General features: G+C 42.2%; 2 protein-coding genes across 2 annotated transcripts in view; both read left to right on the top strand.

Annotated features, from left to right (window-relative positions):
• THSD7A (thrombospondin type 1 domain containing 7A) overlaps positions 1-27248 on the top strand; it is a 539203-nt gene that overhangs the window by 114859 nt on the left and 397096 nt on the right. The window lies entirely within an intron of this gene.
• On the top strand, positions 23530-26068 carry LOC135981303 (uncharacterized). The gene is made up of 2 exons (XM_065583169.1): positions 23530-24506; positions 25501-26068. Exons 1-2 carry the CDS (start codon positions 23930-23932, stop codon positions 25974-25976), a joined length of 1053 nt encoding a protein of 350 aa, XP_065439241.1. The 5' UTR covers positions 23530-23929; the 3' UTR covers positions 25977-26068.

Raw genomic sequence — 27248 nt, 5'->3', positions numbered from 1 at the left:
ACTGGCTGTAACATCCGCTGACATAGTTGGAATATATTATTCCTGTTTGCATTTGTTGTTAATATTCCTTGATTGTAATTCAAGGCATTACATATTTTATGGCCATTCTTCATTTCTCCTCTTCTCCCCTTGTCCTCCCCAAGAAACATTAAACACAAACAGAACATTGAAATTTGTGGAATTTATTTTTTATCAAGGAAATACCACCATGTTCTATGAACTTGTATTAGCTTGGATAGTTAATTCTCTGGGCCCATGGTGCACTGGGATAGTAGAGATTTTAGTGATATGTACCAATGACAATAAATTATGGAATTTTGATAGCTACTGAAAAGTATCAAGTTTTGGTATCATCACATGAGCTGTAGGTTTTCGTAATTTATTTAAAGTATTTTGACTAACAGTGACAAAATTAATTTATTACCTTATATTTGAGAGAGATTTCAAAATTGATGTTAAAAAGGTTTTCTGCTGTTAGGTCTAGATAATTAAAAGGAATTTTTTTTGCAGTCATATCAAACTATACAGATTGGTGTACACTGGCCTTTTTAATGCTAAGAAGTAAAGTGTATAATTAGAGATGAAGTTTAAAAAAAAGGATAGAATCAGTTGACAGAATGTAATGGTTTATTCATTAAAACTAAAAGATATAACATTGACAGACTGGTTGGTGCTGTGAATTATTGAGCTGTCTGAATATACTGGGATTCCACGTATGGGAGTTGTTTTTGAATCTCTTCCAGACACCAGTGATTGCAAATTTTCCAGACCAGATGGTAAAACAAACAACTTTTAAAATTCAGAGATACTAGTTTATATTGTCTTCTGCTCATTTGGTGATCAGAATAGAAGAACTGGAATCCCAAAGGATTTGGTGCTAATTTAATTATTAATTTTTACCTCTGTGGACTTGCAAAATACCTCTTGCAACACTGTAGAGTTAGGTTTTTTTGTGGTCTAAGATGTAATAATTGGGTAAAGGTTGCAAATATTTTTCAGTATTTGTGTAGAAGTAAAGAATATTTTTAATAGAACCCCTATCATGCTATTCTCGAGATGATTACTGCAGAAGAAGTCCTCCTCCTCGCCGCAGATCACCATGAAGGAGAAGCTTTTCTCGTAGCCACAGCAGCTCCCTCTCTAGAGACAGAAGAAGAGTTTACTGTAATTGTGACCCTTACTCTGGGAAAGTGGATACAAGTCTTTAAAATGTCACAATAACCTATAACTTGTGTACCTGGAAAGATAATGGAGCAAATAATTAAGCAATCAATTTGCAAACATCTGGAAGATAAGATAAGTAACAGTCAGCATGGATTTGTCAAGAACAAATCATGTCAAACCAACCTGATAGCTTTCTTTGACAGGGTAACAAGCCTTGTGGATGGGGGGAGAGTGGTAGATGTGGTATATCTTGACTTTAGTAAAGCTTTCGATACTGTCTCACATTACCTTCTCATAAACAAACTAGGGAAATGCAACCTAAAGGGTGCTACTATAAGGTGGGTGTAAAACTGGTTGGAAAACCATTCCCAGAGAGTAGTTATCAGTGGTTCATAGTCATGCTGGAAGGGCATAATGAGTGGGGTCCCACAGGGATCAGTTCTGGGTCTGGGTCTGTTCAATATCTTCATCAATGATTTAGATAATGGCATACAGAGTACACTTATAAAGTTTGCGGAAGATACCAAGCTGGGAGGGGTTGCAAGTGCTTTGGAGGATAGGATTATAATTCAAAATGATCTGGACAAACTGGAGATATGGTCTGAAGTAAAAAGGATGAAATTAAATAAAGACAAATGCAAAATACTTCATTTAGGAAGGAACAGTTGCAGACATACAAAATGGGAAGTGACTGCCTAGGAAGGAGTACTGCTGCAAAAAAAGAAACATAATTCTGGGATGTATTAGTAGGCATGTTGTAAGCAAGACATGCTGATTAGGCCTCCACTGGAGTATTGTGTCCAGTTCTGGGCACCACATTTCAGCAAAGACGTGGACAAATTGGAGAAAGTCCAGAGAAGAGCAACAAAAATGATTAAAGGTCTAGAAAACATGACCTGTGAGAAGTTTGAAAAACTTGTTTGTTTAGTCTGGAAAAAAGAAGACTGAGAGGGGACATAACAATTTTCAAGTACATAAAAGGTTGTTACAAGGAGGAGGGAGAAAAATAGTTTTTCTTAACCTCTGAGGATAGGACAAGAAGCAATGGGCTTCAATTGCAGCAAGGGAGATTTAGGTTGGACATGAGGAAAAACTTCCTAACTGTCAAGGTTGTTAAGCATTGGAATAGATTGCCTAGGGAGGTTGTGGAATCTCCATCGTTGGAGATTTTTAAGAGCAGGTTAGACAAACCCCTGTCAGGGATGATCTAGATAATACTTAATCCTGCCATGAGTGCAGGAGATTGGACTAGATGACTTCTCGAGGTCCCTTCCAGTCCTATGATTCTATTATTCTATAACACATGTTGATGGGGAATGGTACGAAACAGACTGGATTAGTTAAAACAAAAAGGCTTCCTGATATAATTCAAGGACTGTGTTATGATTATGCCTGGTAAACAAGAACAGTGTGGGACTGAAAATCCATGAAACAAAATTGTCGTGTCATAAAACAGGCCAAATTGGTGAACAAAATAATAAGAGGATGGACTGTTCCATCCACCACTCCCTTTTTGGGTCCTTAAAGAGACTTTGGGGAGAAAAAATTGTCTATTGGAGTGAACATCATCATCATAGCTGCCATACCCACCATCTCCTGGGACTCCAGACCTTCTTCATTCTAATCCTGAGAGATGACAGTGAAGGTTATATCTGGGCCCCTATATTCCATCTAAATTAATACAAGAAGACCCATATTTGCTCGTTCCAGATTTTGCAAGAGAATTTTGAGCACCTAGAATTTTGCATACTGTAAAACTTGTGTGTATCCATTTAAGCATCACTTATGACCATAAATCTATTAGATTTCCATGCACAAACCTGTGTCTGGGGAGGGGGGCCTCAGAATTGGTGATAAACTTAGTATTTTTCTTGCCGTTACTTCGAAAAATTATCTATGTAATGTATAGTATGAGTGAATCTAATCAGATTTAAATTTAGTAATTCATGAACAGAGTATGGAAAGAACAAGAAATACTGATTAGATTTGCTTGCCCATACTTAAATCTAGATTGTGACATCCTTACTTATGGTGACTTGTACCTAACCAAACAAGTGGCTTCTTCTGACATATAATCTGACTATAACTTCTATATTTTCACGTGAATCATGATAATTTTGCCACTTGCAAATAATACAGCTAAATAACTTTTACAGGTCTGTCGCATCTTACGCTGGGGTTACGTTCCGCAGTCAGCGCATAAAGCGAAAATCGCGTACAGTCAAAATTACATTGAGTGTAATGGGGGTGGAATCGCCCGCACTACAGGTACAGTATTAAAATTGTTAATTTTTTTTTTTTTGCTGACCGGGTAAAGCTGAAATCGCGCATGTTAAATGCGCGTAAGATGCGACAGACCTGTACTTCATAGTTTTTGCATTTCTCACTAATTTGAGGGGCTTTGTTTTAATTCCCAAAGGAAACAATTTTAAAGGAGTGCCGTTCTGAAGTATTAGTTCTGTTAGTGGATGTTAATAATTATGATGAAGAATTTTATAGATGCCAGGGAGGAATCTTTCAGTTCTTCATGTACTTGTACCTTCCGAATTAGTTTTTGACTTTTTTTCCTCCGTAAACAGGGAATCCTCATAAAAAGCAAAATGCATTTGGTCACTATACTTAGTCCATTTTTAGCATAGACTTTTACTCACAGCATGGAAATCCCTGTTTTACATGCAGGTAGTACAGTATTTAGTGCATTTTGGGATGACTAAGTAGATTCCTAATTTGGGGAATTACTGAATAATTTTCATATACTTAAAATCCTTAAATTAATGTGCTTTGGTAAACAGAAGCAATACAAATTTTTCCAGAAATTTAATTATATCCATAAAATGAGATTTTCCTGCCAAGTGTCATGTATCTCATGTGATAGTCATGAATTTGTCACTCATTCTGGAAGTCCAGTTGAGATGCCATGTGTTCAGCATGACTAGGGGAATGGCTTGTAGCTGTACCTCCCAGCCACTCGGGCTAGTGTGGAAATGTGTAGTCAGGTGGCTTCGCTAGCTGCTGTCTTGCTGGGCTTGGGCAGTGGGGGAGCATGGTGTCAGCAGCAGTAACAGAAGGTTCTTCGAGTTATTGTGCACATATACATTCTACTGTAGGCTTATGTGCACAAAATGCACTCGAGTCAGAGATTTTGCCATCCCTACCACCAGGCAGGGCATGGGCTCCTGCTCTCCTTCTGCTCAGAGTGGGGGGGCATGAAAGGAGTGTGACCGTCACCTCCCTCTCTGTCCTTTGTTACCATCCATGGGGAGAGTTGGAGCTCCCTATTGCTCTCCAGTTTTGGCTAGCCATCCTCTAGAAAGAGATTTCTCTGCTTGTACTTAGCTCTAGTTCTAGTTAGTTTAGTATAGTTTAGTTTAGATAATTAGTCGTTTATATATGGATTTAGTACAAAAAGTCCCCATGATTCAAACAATGTACCATGTGCAGGGCCGTAATCCCTGTTGCAGATAGGCACCAAAGCCGCCTAATTTACCTAAGCTGGGGGCATGTGATGGACAAATGTCTCATGTGATGAGGATGAAGAAACAGATGAATTTCTGCTTCAGAGTCCAAGAGAAGCAATAAGTCCCTCTTCAGAGCTCTGACCCTGATCGTAAGAGGATGGATAACACATGCACAGGGAGCACCCCTCTGGCTGCCTCAGCTTCTAAGCACAAATCCAGGTAAACATGCTGCTCTTCTTCTCTGAGACCTCCTTGAAACATTCTAAACCTTCTTCTGAGTCTGAGAGGCAGGCGAAGTCTCACTCTTCATCCCACAGGAAAGCTTCAAAGAAGTTGTCCTGTGCTTACTCTAATAAACACCAGCACTGTCTGAGACGGCACCATCCAGTCTGGCTCCACAGGATCATTGAGACCATTGTCTTCAGTGTTACCAGAAACATCCTTGTCTCTAGCACTGTTAGGTGCAGTTACAATGCTACCGGCAGCAGGAAACTTACCTCCAGTTTCAGTGCCAGTCTCTGAAGGCACTTTACTGCCCAAACACTGTTTCAAGTGGCCATAAACACGGTAGGCACTACCTCACACTCCATGGCTACAGAATTTTTTTTCTCTGTGCCATTGCTTGGACTGAGGGCAGCTGCACATCGATATTGTGAAGGAAGAGCAAGTTATAATCCCCATCAAGCATTGTGCATCTTAATGGCTTAGCAGTGTTTGAAAATTCTTTTCAACTCACTTTTCACGTTGATTGGATATTTCCGATATATCTGATATTTCTGTACTTGTTCAGTGATTGACTTTGGCACTCCTGTCTGCCACTTGCATTTTTAAGAAGTTGAAATGGTTTCCCTGTACTGAAAATAACACACTTACTGTTATATAGCACCTTCTATGTAATGATGATAAACATGTGAACTTCTCAATATAAACTGATTTATTCCTATTTTACAAATGTAGGGGAAACTCAGACATGGAAAAGTTAAGGTCTGTACATCAGATTAAACAGCCTTCCTCTCTCTCTTTCTCTCTCATATGTAACTGGAGAATTTTCTTTCCCAACGACCATGTTGTCTCACTTATTCTTCACTTATTCATGACCTTCACTCTCTTCTGTAATTGTATTGCTTTGATAGTGCTTAGTTGTAGCTTTGGTTGTAGTTAATCATCTTATTTAATATCTACTTTGCTTTTATTCTTACATGAAGTAAAGCCTAAGGTGGATATGGTAATCACAGAATGTTGATTTGAAGCAAGTACTGTAGTCAAGGTTGAACATGGGTAAACAGTCTACTCACTTCTCATTTGGGGAATATGGATTTTAGATTAATTTACCCACTTCTTTTTCTTTTACCACTACACCACTGTTTGAAGCTCTTCCAGGGCTTCTGTAGCAGTTAATTTCTTCATTATGAACACTGTTGCATTCAGCAGCACCACTTTCTAGGGCTTTTGAACTGGTTGGAGCACTGACAAAATCATTTGTTTTTGTTTTTCCGATCACTTATGTCAAGGTGTTTTCTTAAATGTTTGTGTATATCCTGGCAGTGAATAGAAGGTAGAGTTTTGGACAGATTAGTATGATCAGGATCTTTTTTCTGATCAAGGCAAAGAAAACAATTTATTTGTACATGTGATATTGCCTTTGGTGTAGAATTTGAGTTTTTTGTGCATTTTTGCTAACTTTTATTATATAATTTCATTTTGTACCATAATTTATTGAGATGTCAATCATTCTATCATTCACAATTCTGATGCATGTAACATTCACTTTCCTTGAATGATAGGTCTTTTATATGCTTTGTGTATTACTAATTAAATGTGCTTAATAATGACATTTTAGATATTGAACTAACAAATACAAGTATTGGGAGCTACTAATAATTTCTTACAGTTATGGAATGTCACATTTGCACTGTCATTTCTTTTTGGCCTATAAATGGGAGTGGAGAAAACCAGGCTAGAACAAAATATCTAAAGAATTGTATTCTAGTTTAAAGTGATTATTCCTGTTCCAGTTTATATATTTAAATATTTCTCGGGGTGAAAAGTCTGTGTTAATTTCTAAAAAGTTAATGGAATCATGTTTAGTGCCTTGAACTCTTAAATTTTGCAGAAAAAGCTCTTTAATGAGTGATCCTTAGTGTTTTTTATTAGAGTACATTTCACGGCAGTGACCTTAGAATACTAGCACCTAATGTTATTCTTGAGTCTTGATGTAATACAGATATTAGAAAAGAAAGTAGCTTCTTTTATGTGAATTTCTGAAATTGCACTACATGTATGGCTTCAAATTAGTTAAGATGAAAGGATTACTAAAATATTTTATTTTTTCCATGTTCGTCAATCTTAAGATATTTGTTACTTCATTGAACAATATGGATATTTTCCATTTACAAACATACCTGTAAATTAACTTATATGTCAACTAGAGACAATGGACCAGATCTTCAATTGACCTAAACTGGCATAGCTCCATGACTTCAATGGAAATACATTGACATACATCAGCTGAGGATTTTCCTCTGTGTGATTTAGAAGATGAAATGTCAGCCTTACAACTGCACATTTGGAGTAAGATCTTCTTACTTTAGAGACATGAAATAAGTTTTTACTACAGTGGATTGGGGATGTATGACTGAGAGCAGAATTTTGCCTTGCAGAATCATTCTTATTGTTGTGATGCATGAGCCACAGAGAACACTAGCTTGTCCTTCAGTGGCTGGGTTGAGTATTCAGGGTTGTCAGCTTCTATGTTGAACGTCTGGAAGTCATTAATAGGATAGACATAGAACCCCACAATGCCACTTTTTCAGCATAGAACTGCACACCTTAGCCATAGAGGTGGAGTTTGGGCAAAGGTAGTGTTTGGGGGGAAAAAAGAGAGACAATATGTATTCCATCTCTGGTTCCTGCAAAATCCCTTTTTTCATCCTGTCCTCTCTTTCAGAGCCTCTATCTTCTTCTCTTTCCCCCTCAATTCTTAGGTATTTCAGGGGAGAGTAGACAGCAACTCTCTGAAGTGTTAATAGAAGATGGAAAAGTCTTTAGGCTTGCAATAATCCATTTTTCCTCAGCAGTAATACTAGATACATATAAACAGATGTGAAGTTCTATTGTTTATGAAAAGTTCCACAGCTCTATTATGAGAGAATTTCAGGTATGCCTGCAAGTATGTTTTTTACATGGAAAATAATATGAAAAGTCCTATTGGTTCCTGGCCGGCTCTCTGGGCGGAGGCAGGGCACAGGCCTGCTTGGCCAGCCTCTGCCTAGGAGCTGAGCAAGGGGGATGTCCCTGCCTCTGGGGAGGCACGGAGCCAGGTAGGGAACCTGCCAGCACGCCAACCCCTCCGCCCCCAGGACCAGTGGGGGTCCCGGGTCATGCACTACCCCCCCCCCCCCGCACCAGGGACAAGTTGGGAAGGTTGACATCCAGGGTATATTTCAGTTTAACTTTCCTGCCCAGCTCATTTGTAATGCTTCTCCAACAGACTTCTTTCTTTCCCAAAGTTCCCTGCCCTATTGGAGGAAAAAAGGGGCAACCTTCCCATGTAGTGTATTGAAAACTATATTAAAATGACAAGCTATCACTTTAAGGGGTTTACTGGTCCTGCTTGCAGACGAGGAGGCTTTGCTGGGAAGCATGTCGCCTTGGTCTTCTGCAGTCAGCCTACAAAGAGCCAGTCTAGAACAAGGTTGGGTGAGTTGTGCCTCTCTGCCTTAAGCAGCAGCCTGCTTTCTCCCTCTGTGTGTGTGTGGAGGGGGGTGCGGGGTTGTTGTTGTTCTTGTGCGTTTAGGCTTCTGGACTTTAGGAAATAAAGTAGTGTTACATCTAGCCTCCCAGAATTTTCTTCTAATTTCTCTAATTTTTCCAATTTTCTCTAGTTTCACTGTATGTTGTGAACATAAAATCCCCCGTAGCCAGAAACCTGAACGATTAGATACAAGTTGTCCTTCCTTAATTTTCTGCTGTTTTATCATGGGATTGGGGAGAGAACAGCCCCCAAAGTTTTCCTTTCTACTGTTGGGTGGTGGTTTCCTCGGCTGGTAACTGTTCCTCTCTCCTTTTTTCTGTAATCTTCTGGGGTCTTGCTGTGGCTTGAATGAGCTCTGCAGGCAGGCTTTGCTGCTGCAATGTTGCTGCTGTGGCCAGGGCCGGCTCTAACTTTTTTGCTGCCCCAGGCAAAAAACAAGAGCACCGCCCCGCTGTACTCCCCCCTCCCCCCATGAGCGATGCACAGCCGAACCCACCCCCACCAGTGCCGCCGAAATCCCCGCCCCCCCAGCACCACGCCACCTGAAGCACCGCCCCCCAGTGCCGCGCAAGCCCCCGCCCCCCAGCGCCGTGCAAGCCCCCGCCCCCCAGCGCCGCGCCCCCACCCCCCTCCGAGCAACGCGCTGTGCCAAGGCCCTGCCCTCCCTCCGAGCGCCGCGCCAACCCCCCGCCCTCCAAACCTCCGCCCCTCCGAGCGCTGTGCTGCCCGAAGCCCCACCCCCCGAGCGCCGTGCAAGCCCCCAGCGCCGTGCTGCCCGAAGCCCCGCCCCTTCCAAGCGCTGCGCCACCTGAAGCCCCCGCCTGCTTCCGAGCGACACGCCCCCGCCCCCCCTCCGAGTGACACGGCATGCCAAGCCTCTGCCCCTCCTCCAAGTGCCGCGCCAAGCCCCCGCCCTCCAAACCTCCACCCCTCCGAGCGCTGTGCTGCCCGAAGCCCCACCCCCCGAGCGCCGTGCAAGCCCGCAGCGCCGTGCTGCCCGAAGCCCCGCCCCTTCCAAGCGCTGCGCCGCCTGAAGCCCCCGCCTGCTTCCGAGCGACACACCCCCGCCCCCCCTCCAAGTGACGTGGCATGCCAAGCCTCTGCCCCTCCTCCGAGTGCCGCGCCAAGCCCCCGCCCCTCCAAGCGCCGTGCTGCCTGAAGCCCCACCCCCTGAGCACCGCGCAAGCCCCCGCCCCCAGCACCGTGCCAGCCGAAGCCCTGCCCCCGTCCAAGCGCGCCCCCCCCCTCCGAGCGACGCGCCGTGCCAAGCCCCTGCCCCCACTCCGAGCGCCCTGCCGCCGAACCAAAATAAATAGATAAAAATTCTAGCGCCGCCCCGCTCCAAGGTGCTGCCCCAAGTACGTGCTTTGTCGGCTGGTGCCTGGAGTCAGCCCTGGCTGTGGCTAGCTCTACTGTCTGCTTCTGACATATGTCCCTACTGGAGCGGGAAGCAAGACTTCTGCCTGAAAAATGGAAGAAAGAGGGCGTGGTGAGTTGAGGACCCCTAAATTTTGAAAAATAACATAAAAGTTCATTTAAAAAAAAAAAAAAAAGCTCAAAGTTGGCAGTTTCCCCCCCTGTGACGGGGTGTACTAGGCCCTTTGAGGCCACCTCCTGGAGGTCCTACCACACCTTACCCCAGAAAAGGAGCAGTGAAGGTGAGTCCTCCAGGCCTGCCTAGAAAGGCTGCAGGGAAGCAGCCAATTAGAGCACAGCAGGCTCAGATAAAAGGAGTTGTAGGGGCTGAGCAGGTCAGTTGCTGGCTGGGACTAGAAGAGTGAAGAAGGACTGGACTGCTGTGAAACTCTCCAGGCGAAGAGGCTGGGCAAAGACCCTGCTCAAACAGGAAACAGACAGAGAACCCAAGGACGCTAACCCTAAGGTAACGGATGAAGGTGATGGGACAGAGTGTGAAACAGCCCAGGGAATGCAGCAGCAACCAAGTTATGAAAACAGCACATGGCTGCTATTTATAGGATCCCTTGGTTGGGACCCAGAGTCATGGGTGGGCCCTGGTCCCCCCTATTGGCGAAGTGGCAAAGCCCCGAGAAGGGGACAAGTTTTGTTTAAATTCCAGCCCTGTGCTTGGATTTTTAAAGAGCTCAAGGATGGGGCTGAAGACCCTGCAGAGGGCCAAGTATTTGTTTGACTTTGTTACTCTGGAAGGGGATTGAACTTGAAGGAGTGACCTGGCTGGAGAGCTGCAGCAATAAGAACTGATAAGGTAAAGAGTCCCCAGGGAGAAAACCCTGGGGGCACTGTTCTATACTAGGGCAGGCATGGACTTAAAGCTAAACCACAAGGGGCGGAGGGCTGACCCCAGAGACAAAGCTAAAGAGTTTAACAAGGGCACAGGGACAGGCCCTGTTGGACCTTTTATCCTGGAAGGGGTTTGTTCATGCATATTGACACTGGGTGAAGGAGGGCTGAGTCACTGAAGACCCATCTGGTGAGGATAACAGCTGATGGGGCGCCAGGAGCAGAGAGCGAGCGAGTTAGGGTTTGCACCCAACCAGTAGGAGGTGTTCATGAGAGGTGAGTGTCCCCCATCACACTCCCTCTGAGGAAGTGATGTTGGTGAGTAAACTGCACTTTAAAGTGAGATTTGAAAGGAAGGGTTGGGAGAATACTTATGCCTCGATGTTGTTATAATTCATAAGTAGCACTGACTTTTCTGCCTTCTATCTGCTGAACCTGTGCTGATTACATAAGAACCTTGACTAAATTTCCTTGTAATCTGGGTCATGAAAAGAAGCTACAGGACCAAAACATGGTATAAGAAAACAGTGTGCCAATGACTTCTTGCGAAAGTCACAACAAAATTCCATATTTCAACTTCTGGATAACATTTACATCATGATATAATCATGGTTGGAACCAGTGGATATCTCTGAAGTCCCACAAAAAAGGTTGAGAGAGTTGCCTATTGATTTTGTAAGTACAATTTTCTGCTCCAAGTCAGTTTTCTGACAGCTTGATTTCAGAAAGAAAACCATATTTTTGACCTCTGGTGTATATCCAAATCAGTTTTTCCATTAGCTTCAAAAAGTTTTGGTCCTGGGAAGACTTTGCAGTCTTTTAACCTCTTAATAAATTTGGCTTATATAATAGTTGTAAACTAGAAGCATCGTATAAATGTCATTCTCCCTTAACAGAATAACTGAAAAGTTAGCACCCCCTTTCTTTTGTCTATTCTATCTAAAATTCCACAAAAACGAGGTTGCTCAGATTTTCTTCAACTCCCCTTGTAGGTTGGAGAAACTGTCATATTCTTGATACAAATTGAATCCTAAAGTTTTATCAAAAGGATCTCCGTTGAGCTATGTGAAATTAGACTGTGTCAGATGAGGGGTGAGCTACAAACCTATTCTGTTTGTCTTCATGGGTTCATAGTTCTTTGAGCTTGTTTTGTGTTAGAATGAATCTCCAAGGAAATCCAGTGAAAAGTACCAAGTTTGCCTGGATTAGGCTTGAAGTGAGGCAAACTCATTAAGTTTCAGGTGGCTTCTATTTAAGAAATCCTATCCCACACAAAGAAAACTATCTGCCAAAATTGACTCAAAACTTGTCTCTGGTTCATGAACATTATGAACCTTGGGGAACCAAACTCTAATTTCAGTTTGGAATTAAGACTAGTTAATTTTGCATATTTTCTTGTTTTGTTATGAACTTTTTGCAGTTTTAGTTCTGAGTCACTTGAAAGTCCAAAGGAAAAAGTTGACACTAATTCTATTTAATGAATTGGCATGTTTTGATGTTTGTTGTAGGTTCTTGTTGAGGGCCTCAGACTGAAAATCCTAGGAGCCATGGAATTCAACATCTAACTGGACACTTGCATGCGCAATTTCCAAATTTGCATACTCAAACATGGTGGTTGTACACAGAAATTAGCCAAGCAGTTACACATACATTTTGTGCATGGCCATGAGTTTCTGAGGTTTTGATAATCAGGAGATAAGAGCCAGATTCCTGGCCTGAGTGAGGGGCAGTACCAGGTGTGAAAGTTAGAGCAGTCGTGAGGCTACTCTAATCTATGCCTTGGGTCAAACTGGCTCTTGGCAACCCGGGGGATCTAAGATCAGGACCTAACCGTAAGTAGAAGCAGTTTGTAATAGGTCTACTTACTAGGGTATATCGGGCTTGTGGCTGCAGGATGCAACCAGCTGCTGTGCAAATGGTGATTTATTAGCCTTAAAAATATGCAGATAGTTATATAGAATGTCTATACTACTCAGAAACAATATGTGGGCATTGTCAGAGTAAATGCAGGTTTTTTCTGTGAGCATTCAAAATAAATTACCATTATTATGCTGAAGACTACATCTGTCCCAAAATGTCTACTAACTATTGTAGTCTGTGGGTGAATCTTTGGAGCTTGCCGGAGCATTATATTCTGTGGATGAATTCACACAAAACCCTTGCCTCTGTTCTTCCCTCCCCCCCCCCCCCCCCCCCCCCGATAGTGTATCACAGATGGAGTAAATGGGGCTGTAACTCCCATGGGCTTTTAAAAATTCACTGTCTTCGTTCAGAAATTCTGGCTGCATCATTGCCTCACTATTATAAATGTCTGATTCAGTCTGACATACTAGATGTAAAGCCTTGCTAGATTAAACTGATAGCTTTGCTTAAAATCTCTTTATGGATTGTTAATCACCAAAGCAGAGAATATAATGTATTGCAAATATTTACTAGGCACGGGATTCTATATACAGCTGTGACTGGATAAGCTGATCAAGATTTGAAAGGCAATTTCTTGTGAGCACAGTTCTGCTGAATTAAAATAGTCAGCTAAAATATAAAATAACAATGGTTTGGCTTATTTAATTAAATATTTAATTAAATAACCATCTTTTCAATCTGGCAAAAACATGTATCCTATTCTGCATTAGAAAAACTAAAGTATATCCTTAATGCAAGAGGCTACAATATACGCCTATATAGATATTCACTGAAAGATTCCCAGGGAAAAGTCTTACCGTGATGATTTTTAAATGGTAGAATGGCAAGTAAAGTAAACAAAAATGTCATTCAGAAGAGTCACGTTGTAGTTGACAATGTTTCCTTTTATTGATGTACAGAACATTTTTAGTACACATAGAATTTCATTGAATTCAGTTCATCTAAACATATCTGCCATACATCTACCTTTCCTACCGCATTGTTGGTCCTCAATAAATGAACGTGTACATCTGTATATTTGATTTCAAGAACCCTGTTGACAAATATTTGTTTACAGAGGGAATAATGGTTTTTTTATACACTTTTTTTAAAGCCACTCAACTTTGAAATTCTAGGAATCCCAAGTTTTAATTTTAATTTGTGAGGAATTTGTTTCCTCCGAAGGATTTGATTTGAAAATCCCGACTTCCACACACAAACCACCAAAGATATACTCAAGAAGCTAATACTATGGGGAAATTCTCAAAAAGGAAACGAGCTATATTCTTAGCAGCAAATAAAAGCATTTATGGTAACAAGAAGGTAATTGAAAGCATTTCTACGGAGGACAAACTTATCTTTATCAAATCTCATCTGAGATCAAATCATTATCTGAAGATAAGAAACAAAGATATAGCTATGCACTGTATGTAGGAAAATAAGTCAGTCATTTAGATCATTTGCAGACCATAGAATGGGTGATGAGCATGAAAATAAGTATGGATTAGAGTTAGGCAATGATAACTCATCAAATATAACACAATGTATATACCAATTAAAATAAACTCCTCAAGATGCAGGGTTTTCTTATATCCATTTTCTCTAGAGGCATAGTGTCAAAGTATCAAATATAAAGGTATTCTTTGTATTCGTGCATTGGTTTGATCTCCCTAATAAAATAGTAGTAGGCTGAGTTGTATAAATAAATGACAGGTATAGTTGGAACTGTATTTAAGAGGTAGTCTTTTTGACTTTGTATCATATGAGTAATTGCTCAGGTTGCTTAAAGTTAATATGAGGCATTTAATCAGTCTTATATGCGACTATCCTTCAAAACAATAGACATTATTGCTATTAATATACAAGTCTGATTAGACTAATAAATTCATCTCAACACTTTTTATTTAAGAGGCACTAGAAATCAGTGACAATTTTTACCCTCACATAATTAACCTTTATGAGGTTGTTTTTTATAATTCTTCAGCTGCTGATGTAGAAAGTACTTTTACTAATGGAAGCATTTATATAGCACCAGAAAAGTATTGTTTAATATATCATTTAATGTCAACCTTAGGATCCTAGAACTCTTGTAAATATTAGATTAAGTGTAATCATAGAAATGTAGGGCTGGAAGAGCCCTCGAGAAGTCGTCATATCCACCCCCCTACATTGAGGCAGGATCAAGTAAACGTAGACCATCCCTGAAAGGTGTTTACCCAACCTGTTCTTAAAAACCTCCAATGATGGGGATTCCACAACTTTCCTTGAAAGTCCATTCTAGAATTTAACTACCCTTATTGTTGGAATTTTTTCCTTAATATCTAACCTAAATCTCCCTTATTGCAGACTAAGCCCACTAATATTTGTCCTACCTTTAATGGGCACAGAGAACAATTGATCCCTGGACTCTTTATAACAGCTCTCAACATATGTGAAGACTATCATGTTCACTCCTCAGTCTTCTCTTTTTAAGACTAAACATGCCCAGTTTTTTTAACCTTTCCTTATAGGTCTAGTTTTCTAAACCTTTTTTTTAATATCCTCTGGACTCTCTCCAATTTCTCTACATCTTTCCTAAAGTTTGACACCCATAATTGAAAACAGTGCTTCTGCAAAGGCCTCACCAGGGCTGAGTAGAGCAAGATGTTATCTCCTTTATCTTACATACAACATCCTGTTAATACACACCAGACTATTAGTCTTTTTTGAAACTGCATCACAAAGCTGACTCTCATTCAATTTGTGATCCACTATAACCCCTAGATCCTTTTCAGCAGTACTACCACCTAACCAATTATTCCCCATTTTGTATTTGTACATTTGATTTTTCTTTCCTTTAGCGAAGTACTTTGCACTTGGCTTTATTGAATTTCATCTTGCTGACTTCAGACCAATTCTCCAATTTGTCCAGGTTATTTTGAATTCTAGCCCTGTCTTCCAAAGAGCTTGCAACCCTTCCCACTCTGATGTAAGCTGCAAATTGTATAAACGTTCTCCACTCCCTTATCCAAGTCATCCATAAAATATTGAATGGTACTGAACCTAGGACTGACCCTTGTAGGGCCCCACTAGATACATCCTCCCAGTTTGACAGTGAACCTATTCTGAATACTGTCTTTCAACCAGTTGTGCACCCACCTCATAATATTTTAATCTAGACCGCATTTCCCTAGTTTGTTTATGAGAATGTCATGTGGGACTGTGTCAAAAGCCTTATTAAAATCAAGGTATATCCTACCTACTGCTTCCCCTTTCCACTAAACCAGTAACCTTGTCAAAGAAGGAAATTAGTTTGGTTTGGCCTGACTTGACAAATCCATGTTGGTAATTCCCTATAACCCTATTATCTACTAGATTCTTACAAATGGATTGTTTGATCATTTGTTCCAGGTATTGAAGTTAGGCTGACTGGTCTATAATTCCCCATGTCCTCTTTGTTCCCCCTTTTAAAGATAGGTACCATGTTTGTCCTCTGTGAGATCTCAAAGATAATTGCTAAGGGTTCCAAGATTGCTTCAGCTAATTTCTTAAGTACCCTGTGGTGAATTTCATCAGCCCCTGTTGACTTGAATATATCTAATTTATGTAAATATTCTTTAACCTGTTCTTTCCCTGTTTTGGCTTGCATTCCCTCCCCCTTGTTGTTAATATTAATTGTATTGAGTGTCTGGTCACTATTAATTGTTTTATAGGCATCAAACACCTCAGCCTCTTGGTGTCATCAATTATTAGCACTCCTTTCATGCTAAGTAGAGGACCTACACTTTCCGTTGTCTGTCTTTGCTCCTAATGTATTTAAAGAAACTCTTCTTATTGCCTTTGTCCCTTGCTAGTGCTAACTGATTTTATTCATTAGCCTTTCTGATTTTGTCCCTACATGCTTGTGCTATTTATTTGTACTCCTTAGCAATTCATCCATGTTTTCACATTTTATAGGATTCTTTTTGATTAAAGAACAAAAACTACACTGAGAGATTTTAAGTGAGTACAAGTATAAGGCATTTAAAGTCAGAAATGGTTACAAGAGAAATAAAGATAAAATGCTTTCTAGTGCTCCAACGTAACAAACTAGTCTTGGTTCAAGGAGAGATCCCTTACCACATATTCCCAGTAACATTGCTGACTGAATTCTCAGGCCAGGATCTGCTTCCTGAGTTCATAGGCAGTTTCTTTTGTTGTCTCAGGTGAGAGAGAGAGAGATGGATAGGGAGAATTTGCGTGGGGTGTTTTTGCCCTTCACTTAATAGTCCAGCCCCACTTTGAAAGGCAGTGTCTGGCTATGCTGAAAGAATGACAGGAGACATTAGATATGGGTTTTATCAGGCCGCAACTTTATTATTAGATGTCTGGGACTAACCTGGTGGATAAAATGTGCAGTGCAGGGGAAATCCCCACAATTAACTTGTGTGTGTGTGTGTGTGCGTGCTTTTTCCAGCCCCTACCCCCACCTTTCCGTTCATGTCCCTCCAGCAGATCCACTGCTGGAAATCTCTAATTCCGGGGGGAGGGTGGGGGCAGGAAGGGGCTTCCACCAGCTCTCCCCTCAGCTCTCCCTCCTTTTCATCCAGGTCTCTCCAGCAATTCCCTTGCCGGGACCTTACTGACCACCCCCACCCTTGTAGAAGGGGCTAAGGTGGACTATAATGATGGGGGGTTGGCTCCCTGCCATACCAATCAGAGGAGTCCCCAACTGCCCCCAGCTCACTCAATCACCAGGCACCTCTCCTTAATTCCTTTCCCAAGCCATTTATCCGTTCTTTTGGGCCTTAATTTATGGAGTACCTGCACTGAATATCTGCAACAAGGACGCACCAGCCATAGCTTGGCTGCCTCTTCCCCACACCCAGCTGGGTTCCCAGACATCTCATAATACCCTTTTTTATATCAGCCAAAAATATGGCAGCACCTGAGTCTGACAGATGCACCCCATCCTCCCAAAATAACTCCGGTGCCCCATAGAATATGCCAGGATGTGAAATTACTGTTCACCCTACCCCAAGGGCAACAAGAATTTGGCCACTTCCCTGTTCACATACTTCCTGGTTTTGCCCACTCTGGCGGGGTTCATGGCTCCCCATCAGACCCTGCACTGAAGCATATTCAACCAGACAATGTTACCACCCAGAAAAATTGCCAGGATCTGCTTCAGGTCCCGCCTAGTTCAAAGCATTAACTCAACCCCTTTAAGTGTTCCCAGATCATTTTCTCCCAGGTGTATTACCAATATATCTGGTGGCCATGGACGTGCCCGCACAGCATACAACAGCGGTATCAGTTGATCCCATAACACGCCCCTCCATGCGTGCCAACTGAATAATGTTTCACCACCGAATCCCAGATGGGAGCCCTTGGGCAACCTGGATGCGTGCCTATGCACCCAAAACACAATACTGTGCCCACAGATCCACATCCTCGTGTGTATAGCCAGCTGTCCCGTATCTGAAATGAGAACACAACCGATTAATGTTGATTTTCCATCTGCGGTCTTATGTACGTTTGGTATGCATTAGACTGCCAGCGCCCAATTGCCTGAATCGCCTCTGCTTCCATAGCGATCTGTGCTGCTGCTGTAGCCGCCCCTATTCTAAATGAGTAGGAACCAAATTCATGAGCTGGCAGCCCCAACCTCGTTAGCCCCTGTCTCAACGTGCTAATCAGTTGATATGCCTTGAGGGGATGTACAAAAAGGAGGCCTTCTGCCATATTGCCATGTAGGCATTCAACACCCAAACGGGGCAGACCCCAGGCTCGCCACCCTCCCATAGGGTAACGAATGCACCCAGCTGACTTGATCAGTCTTTGACCTTCGCAAGTGTAATATTACTGCATGCTTGTGCCAACTTATGTCACAAAATTCCAAAGCCTTTCTCATACAATCCCTGATGGACCCAGGGCCTAGCTCACTGATCCTGAAAGCACCAAAAAATGCTGTCAAGAATGCTGCCCTGAATAGGGACACCTCCTGTGCGCTATGACATATGACACCGAGGATGTGAAGGAGGTCCCTGACGTGGAAACCCTGATGAGACGACGGGAATCTTCCCTGGGTCCACCGCTATGTGACCATCCTGCCAAAAACCTTTGAACTAAGAAACCCCTGCAAGGATCTGGGTAACCATTTAGCCTACTGACAAATGTAGTGGCTGAAAGGCGATTCGAGATTGTGGAGGATGCCAGTTGACGGGTTGCCAATGACCGCATGTACTGCAGCACCTGTTCCTCTGTAATGGGCCTCATTGCCGACTGGCCTTCCTGCTCCTGAAATTGTATGAATTCATTAAAACTTTTATCATAGCTGTGCCATGTGCTTGGTGCCACTGATCTCTGGACCACCCTGACAATTGTCCTATGCCAAGGTTCCTTACCGTGAACAGCATTTGTCCGGGTTTGTGGATGGCGATCCCTGCCCAGTGCGTCTACCGTTGCTCCTGAAATCACCTGAGCGGGGTGTCCTGGATCTGTGTGACCTGTCCTTCACTTAATAGTCCAACCCCCTTTGAAAGGCATTTTCTCGAGGTTTATCCCTAGATAAAATTTATTCCTGTTGTGATGAGATAAGAGGTTTCATGCTGTGGGTTAAGTTGTAGATCTGTTTGTTCCTGCCCCCCTTCCTTGCCAAAGAATGTCCACTTGATAGGTGATGACCATCAACTTTGATGACACATGGCTACAGGCATCAGTTTTGTCCTTTGTCTTTGAGAAACTGGTTTACCCAGACTTGTCTGGTAAACACATTTCAGACCTAATCTCAGCGTATGTTTATACATTTACATATAGCATTACTCTCACATTTTATCATATTATTGACCAGTGAATTATTAGTTTTCAAATGATACCTCGCAAGCCATATTTTTTACAAAGATTATTACAGTAGTGTATAGGGTTTAAATATAGGGGTCCATGTTTTACTTCTGCACTAATTAGCTTACTATACTTTACTGTTGTAATTATTTTTATGGCAGTTCTGTTTTGGATATCTATTAGGGAAGTTGGGCCCTTTCATTCTTACTGCAGTATGCTGATTTCTTCTGTGACTCAGACCTGTGCTGCTCCCAAGCACCATTGTATCAGTTTTCCCTCTCACCCCACTGCCTGCATATGCAGCTTTTGCTAAAATCAGCATTAAAGCTAGCTGTTCCAGTAATTGTTCTGGAGCCAGTGTGCAAAAACGGTGAAGTCATCTTATCTAACTTTCAACAGATTAACTGTTTCACTGCTGGTTCCCACTTCTGTGCCACTTAATGTTCTAAAGTTACACTGCAGTTAAAGTGGAGATGTTAAACTCAGATGTGTATGAACACAATTCCTAACTAAAGGAATAGGAAAAACAACATGGAATAGGAGTATCACAGTCACTCCTAGATGTGATTTTTTTTTTCCTATATGACCATGCCACTTGCTTTTCTGTGGTGCTGGCCTGGAACCTGCATTTTTTTCACTTATATTTACAAATCTAGGAACATAAAAATGATTTGCTTTAAGGTTATTAACTGTAAAAGACATGCTTCTTAATTCTGAACACCACAAATACAACATAGTATGTACAGTAGTTCAGATTTCAAATTCTTACCATAATTTTGCATTTTTTCTTGTTGCAGTATTGTTGAATTTTGTGAAGAACCCAATTCTCTTTCCACCTTTACTGAATCTGTCATATTCATAGAAAGTTTATGTATTTTTTGGTAATTCTTACTGAATAATCTCTTGTATTTTACATAGTCATCAATTCAACCATTGTTTATTTTCCTCAAGTAGTTTTTGTGCGTTTTTCATTCATATGCGGTATTTTTCTTTAGCTATAAACATAGTCATTTTAATGTGCGTGTTTAGCTGCTTATCATAGCATTTCTGATTCCCTAAATTCTACATGTGTCTTATACACAAGCCTTGAATACCAACTGGGATTTAGTCATTTTTATTCTCAGATTATTGTGCCAAAAACTATATTGGATACTAAATAATCTTTACTAGAAGAATGAAACCAAATTACTAGTTTGCACCCAAGGTCATGCTATTGTTGTTTTTCAATAGCAAATATTGCAATTTTAAGAATGAGGTGCCACACATAGCTTCATTAACTGAATAAAAGGTAAGAAGTGAGCTGTAGACTGAGGTCCAGTATTAGAGCACAGGATAAAAAATCAGGATTCTGGAATTCCATTCCTAATTCTGCCATTACTAGCTGTATGACCATATGTAAATTTCAAAACTGGCCTCCGCTTTAATCAACCCATCTGTAAAACATATAAAAACAGGTATTCACAGTGGTGTGTTGTGAGGCTTTAAGAAGCTTTTTCACATCTTGGATAAAAGATATAAATAAATTGTTCCTACGTTATTCTAACAAAGGGGAGGAGCTGTTCTGGTAAAATATAAAAACGTTAAATATGATTATGAAACAGATTTCATGTAACTCTGGTCCATCAGATAATCTTGAATCTGAATTTTGTAGTGGAAAAAAAATGTGGTTACATTACTAGACTAGTAACCAAAAAATTATTTTCAGTGCCTTTGGGATTTTTAATGTATAGAATTCTGAACTACATAAAGACTGGGAAAATGTATTTTATGCACATACTCAAACTTTAGTTGGCATATTTTTATTTCAGGTCGGTATGACTTTTTAACATAAATGTTGATTCTTTAAATTGTGTTGCTCCTTTCTGAGGCAGCAGCAATAAAGTGATGAATTCAAATATTATACTTGTATGTGTATGTATAGACCCAGATACTTCAAGAAAAACTGAATAGATGGCTGGCTTCCACCACCCATGAACTTTTCCTTGTAGGATCATGGCCTTAATAACCTTTGAATCCCTTGAAAAGTATAGGAGATGAGGGTGTTTTAGCACCTCTGAAACGTAGGCTATCTAATATTTGGGCAAAATTCTCTTTTCACATGTGCATGGTGGATCTCAGTTTCAATATTTTACCTTCCCTACGTACTGTACTCAGAACTGCTATTGCTGTCCGTTATGTTAATTGGAGTTCCAGGAATGTAAAGAGAACAGAACATCAGTCAGGATCTTCTGTGCGGGTATGAGGAAAATTTTGCCCGTGTACAGTAGGCATGTGATACAGTATGTTGCAAGTAAGCATTAATCCATGAGCATCACTTGTACTGGTCTTACTTAGCAAGAGAAATATGCTCCTGAATTAAAAATGTTGAGACATCTCTTGCTCTCTGCCAAAAAAATTGTCTGAAGAGTTAATATAGTAATAAGTATGAATTGTACTACTTAGGTTAGAGTATTCCTGACATAGCTCCACTGACTTCAATGGTGAAACACCAGGGATGAATTTGATCATAGGTTTGGTTTGAACATAGAATCTTCTCATTATCCAGACCATCCAAAACAATCAAAAATAAGCTGACAATACAGAATTGAGTGTACTATTTTCTTTATATGCCATTTCCATCCTAAATCCAGGCTTGTGCAAGTCCTATCGCCACAAGTTTAGGATCACACATTAATTGGTCAATTGTAACATTGCCACTTCTGTAATCAGCTACAGTAGTAAATATATGTCTTTTTTTACTTCTTTCTAAAGTAATTAATAGTTTTAAAATATGAAAGGATGGTTTTAAATGTGCAAGTGAACAATAAGCTACATGAAACCTAGTGAGTGAGAAAGTGAACAATGGAGGCATGTTTTCATTAGATTAGAAATATTATTCCTTACAACTCAAGGTGCAAATTATGCTGTGCCATAATGTTTCTTTCAAGCACACAAGATAAAATTTGCATATCTAAATTGGATCAGCCTGAATGGGTTTCCCTGCTGTCTCATCCCCCCAGTTGCAATCATTCTGCAATGGCCTGCAGGTGGATCCCAATAGTGTTTTTAAGTCCTTTTTTAAGAACCTCTCTCTAATAAATAATTATTTTTGCTTTATATTGATTTCTTGGAGTGACTGTCAGCAAAAATTCTCTCTATGTACTACATCCAAGGCCAATCTACATGACGATTAGAAGTTTAAATTTTATTCAGTTTTCACTGATTTTTAGGATAACAATTTCAAATAGCTCAATAAATGTTTGAGTTTTGTAAAGCACTGCAGTAGTTTTATAGTCCTAAAGTATGATCAGATTTTCCTTTCTGGAATTAAATTTCTTTTCTTGTGCAGATTTGTAATTTTTCTATTTTGGTAGCTTTACAGTTAACAAAAGTGGAAGATAGATAGTAGGCTACCACAATAAAATATGTATACAGTCTTAAAACTCAAATGCACTAATTCTGTTTTATAAGTGAATACCATGTGACAAAATATTATTTTTAGTTTTAGAATAAAATTTCAACTTTTCTGTACTCAAATACCTTACCCTAATATATTGCACTTTTGTTCACAGAATTTGAACACATTCTTGGATTAATAAAAATATTTTTGATAAAGAAGGAAATATATTTACTGTAACTGGAAACAAAATAAATTGTCTAACAAATACACATGAAATAGTTGGTAGCCTTTCTGAGCCTTATTTACCTGGTTTTAGCAATGGCAGTCTGTATGGGTCTCTGCAAGGTTTTTCCAAATGAAATCTGTCTTGGAAGCCTAGAATCTTGAGCATATGCCACAATAAATATTAGTATACTATTCTAAAGTGCTTGGGAATTATCACTGAATAATAACAAAATTATTCTTGCCAATGAAGCAAAAAACCCAAATCCCAGTATTCTTTCCTTGAAGATATGCTGGAGGAATTCTCCATACCACACTGTAATTCCCTTTTTTGTCACATTCTGCCTCGTCAGGTCTTGTATGCCTAGAAAGCAGCGCTTTTCTCTTATTGAAACTGACTTTCTTCTGTTGGTTAGCCAGCACCTCCTTTCTGATGAGTTAAGCTCTGTCTGAAGAGTGCTTGGAGCATCTCTGAGTGATAGCCAATAATCAGAACATTTCAACATCATAAAGTTCAGGATGAATTGCAAAGCATTTCTGGTTATAGTCTCATTAAGAGAAAAATGCAGTTGTACTTTGCAAAGGAGTTTCTAAGGCCTGGTCTACACTAGGCGTTTATGTCGAAGTTAGCGCCGTTAAATCGAATTAACCCTGCACCCGTCCACACTGCGATGCTATTTAGTTCGACATAGAGGTCTCTTTAATTCGACTTCTGTACTCCTCCCCGACGAGGGGAGTAGCGCTAAATTCGACATGGCCATGTCGAATTAGGCTAGGTGTGGATGGAAATCGACGCTAATAGCTCCGGGAGCTATCCCACAGTGCACCACTCTGTTGACGCTCTGGACAGCAGTGCGAGCTCGGATGCTCTGACCAGCCACACAGGAAAAGCCCCGGGAAAATTTGAATTTGAATTCCTTTTCCTGTCTGGCCAGTTTGAATCTCATTTCCTGTCTGGACATCGTGGCGAGCACAGCAGCACTGGCAACGATGCAGAGCTCTCCAGCAGTGATGGCCGTGCAGTCTGGGAATAGAAAGAGAGCCCCAGCATGGACTGATCGTGAAGTCTTGGATCTCATCGCTGTGTGGGGCGATGAGTCCGTGCTTTCCGAGCTGCGATCCAAAAGAAGGAATGCAAAGATCTACGAGAAGATCTCTAAAGACATGGCAGAGAGAGGATACAGCCGGGATGCAACGCAGTGCCGCGTGAAAATCAAGGAGCTGAGACAAGGCTACCAGAAGACCAAAGAGGCAAACGGACGCTCCGGATCCCATCCCCAGACATCCCGTTTCTACGAGGCACTGCATTCCATCCTCGGTGCTGCCGCCACCACTACCCCACCAGTGACCGTGGACTCTGAGGATGGGATACTGTCCACGGCCGGTTCCTCAGACATGTTAGGGGACGGGGAAGATGAGGAAGGAGATGAGGAGGGCGAGGCAGTTGGCAGCTCTCACAACGCTGATTTCCCCGACAGCCAGGATCTCTTCATCACCCTTACAGAGATCCCCTACGAAGCGTCCCCAGCCATTACCCCGGACACAGAATCTGGTGAAGGATCAGCCAGTAAGTGTTGTAAACATCTAAACATTTATTTTTAACAAAACAGGAATATTAACAATTAAAAGAATGGGTTGTTCATGATTAGTGTGCCCTAGGCGCTTAACGGTTTAGTAAGGGGCAGTGCAAGTTTTGAAAAGAAATCTAGCAATGTCCGGTTTTCAGTGATTGTCCTGCACAAGCCGCTCTACTGTGTATTCCCTGCTACTGCAGCTACAGTAAAATGCGGTCTATATGTGCGGGGATAGAGCAGTAATCCTCCTGGGACATCTCGATGAAGCTCTCCTGGAGGTAACTTGAAAGCCGTTGCATGAGGTTCTTGGGGAGAGCGGCCTTATTGGGTCCTCCGAAGTACGACACGTTGCCGCGCCACGAGATTATCAGGTACTCGGGGATCATTGCTCTGCACAGCAGGGCGGCATACGGCCCTGGTCTTTGGAGGCTTTCCCGGAGCATTCTCTCTTTGTCGCTCTCGGAGATCCTCATCAGGGTGATGTCGGCCATGGTGACCTGCTTTTAATTAGGTAGGGGAATGTTAGTGTTGGGACTGCTTTCCCGTTCCTTTACAGAACTGTCACCGCTGGTTTGCAGCCACGCGGTGGAGGCGGGAGAGGGGCAGCCGAAAGGGATCATTCCCGGGGACAGCCGCGAGGGGGTGGGACAGGGGCAGAGTTCCCGCTTGCTGGATTGCTGGCAGCAGGGACTGACATTGATTTAAATGTGAAATGAGGCCAGTGGTAATATAAAAGTTTTAAACTGCCACAAGTGTACGGCTTACCATGTCTGCCTGCAACAGAAATTCCGTTGTGCTGCCTCGCTTCTCAAATGTGCTGTTCAAGACCCCAGGCACAGAATGCGAAGGCCGAGAATTCGACCTTGTGCTGAGTGCGCATGTGAAAGGTGCTGTGCATGGTCTTGTTCACAGAGAAAGACTATGTTCTTTGTTCACAACTACATTTATCTTTCAGAGGAATTCACTCCCTTTTTCCCATTTCCACAGCCCCGTCTGCGACTGTCTCACAACCTAGCCTGGAATCACACTCCCAGAGGCTAGCGCGGATTAGGCGTAGGAAGAAGAGGACACGGGAGGACATGTTCTCTGAGCTTATGGCCTCTTCCCAAGCCCAGGCAGCACAGCAGACCCAGTGGCGGGAGAACTTGACCCGAATGCACCAAGCCAACATGGATCGGGAGGAGAGGTGGCGGCAGGAAGACCAGCAGGCGACTCAAACGCTGCTTGGACTACTGAGGGAGCAAACGGACACGCTCCGGCGCCTTGTGGATGTTCTGCAGGAACGGAGGCAGGAGGACAGAGCCCCGCTGCAGTCCATCTCTAACCGCCCTCCCCCGCCACCAAGTCCCATACCCACCTCACCCAAAGTGCAAAGAAGGAGAGGCGGCAGAGTCCCTGCTAACTCTCACTCCACCCCTGCAGAGAGCTCTAGTAGCAGAAGGCTCTCATTTCCCAAAATTTGAAAAGTTCTTTCCTTCCCGCCTGACACAAGCCCACGTCCAAGTTTCACCTCCCAATGCCATGTGTAGTTGATAATAAAAAATTCGTTTCTGTTAACTACTGTTTCAATCATGTTCTTTTGGAGGAGGAGGGGAAAGGGGGTTGGAAATTGGACAGGACAGTCTCCTTTGGCAGGGTACATAGTCGGGGGCAGGCACAGCAGCAGGGCACATACACAGTGCAGTGATGCAGTGACTAGTTGCCCCGGTTAGTCTGGGAGGTTGTTTTGATGTAATGTTGGGGGGGGGGGGGTTGCTCTGTGACTTTGTGGCGGGGGAGGGCAGTTACAGATCTTAAGCGCCGGTCCTTAGACAGGATCACAGAGCCACACAGCATGGGATCTGTAACCGTCCTCCCCCTGCCACAAAGTCAAATAGACCTCCCATACACACAGTCCCGATCAGGAGGGGTGACAGGCTCCGTTGAAACAAGCATCCCACCGCAGCGGAGCCTGTCAATCCTTGAGTTTAGAAGCTGCATTCGCATCACAACACTAGACCCGCCCCGCACCACAGTCTGCGTCCCAGTTTTAAAAAATTCCCGCTAAAACAGTATTAAAGAAAACGGTGTGCTTTAACAAAGTAGAACTATTTTTATTTCGACACGTGTGTTGGAGGGGGGGTGAAGGGGGTATGTAACTGGATAGGATAGTCAACATTACCTGGGTAAAGAAACGGGGGCAGGTTTAGCTTCTCAGTACACAAACTATAAAATCACAGGTTACCCTGCTCACTCAGGAACTTTGCTTTCAAAGCCTCCCGGATGCACAGCGCTTCCCGCTGGTCTCTTCTAATCGCCCGGCTGTCTGGCTGTGAGTAATCACCAGCCAGGCTATTTTCCTCAACCTCCCACCCCGCCATAAAGGTCTCCCCCTTGCTCTCACAGAGATTGTGGAGCACACAGCAAGCTGCTATAACAATGGGGATATTGGTTTCGCTGAGATCACAGCGAGTCAGTAAGCTTCTCCATCTCCCCTTGAGACGGCCAAAAGCACACTCCACCACCATTCTGCACTTGCTCAGCCGGTAGTTGAAGAGTTCTTTTTCAGTGTCCAGGGCGCCAGTATAGGGCTTCATGAGCCAGGGCATTAGCGGGTAGGCTGGGTCCCCGAGGATGACTATAGGCATCTCCACATCCCCAACAGTTATTTTGTGGTCCGGGAAGTAAATACCTTGTTGCAGCCGTCTAAACAGACCAGAGTTCCTGAAAACACGAGCGTCATGAACCTTGCCCGG

The sequence above is a fragment of the Chrysemys picta genome, chromosome 2 (genome assembly GCF_011386835.1).
Source record: "Chrysemys picta bellii isolate R12L10 chromosome 2, ASM1138683v2, whole genome shotgun sequence".
Taxonomy (NCBI): domain Eukaryota; kingdom Metazoa; phylum Chordata; order Testudines; family Emydidae; genus Chrysemys; species Chrysemys picta.
The sequence above is the reverse complement of the archived record's forward strand: the minus strand, read 5'-3'. Positions and strand labels throughout refer to the sequence as shown.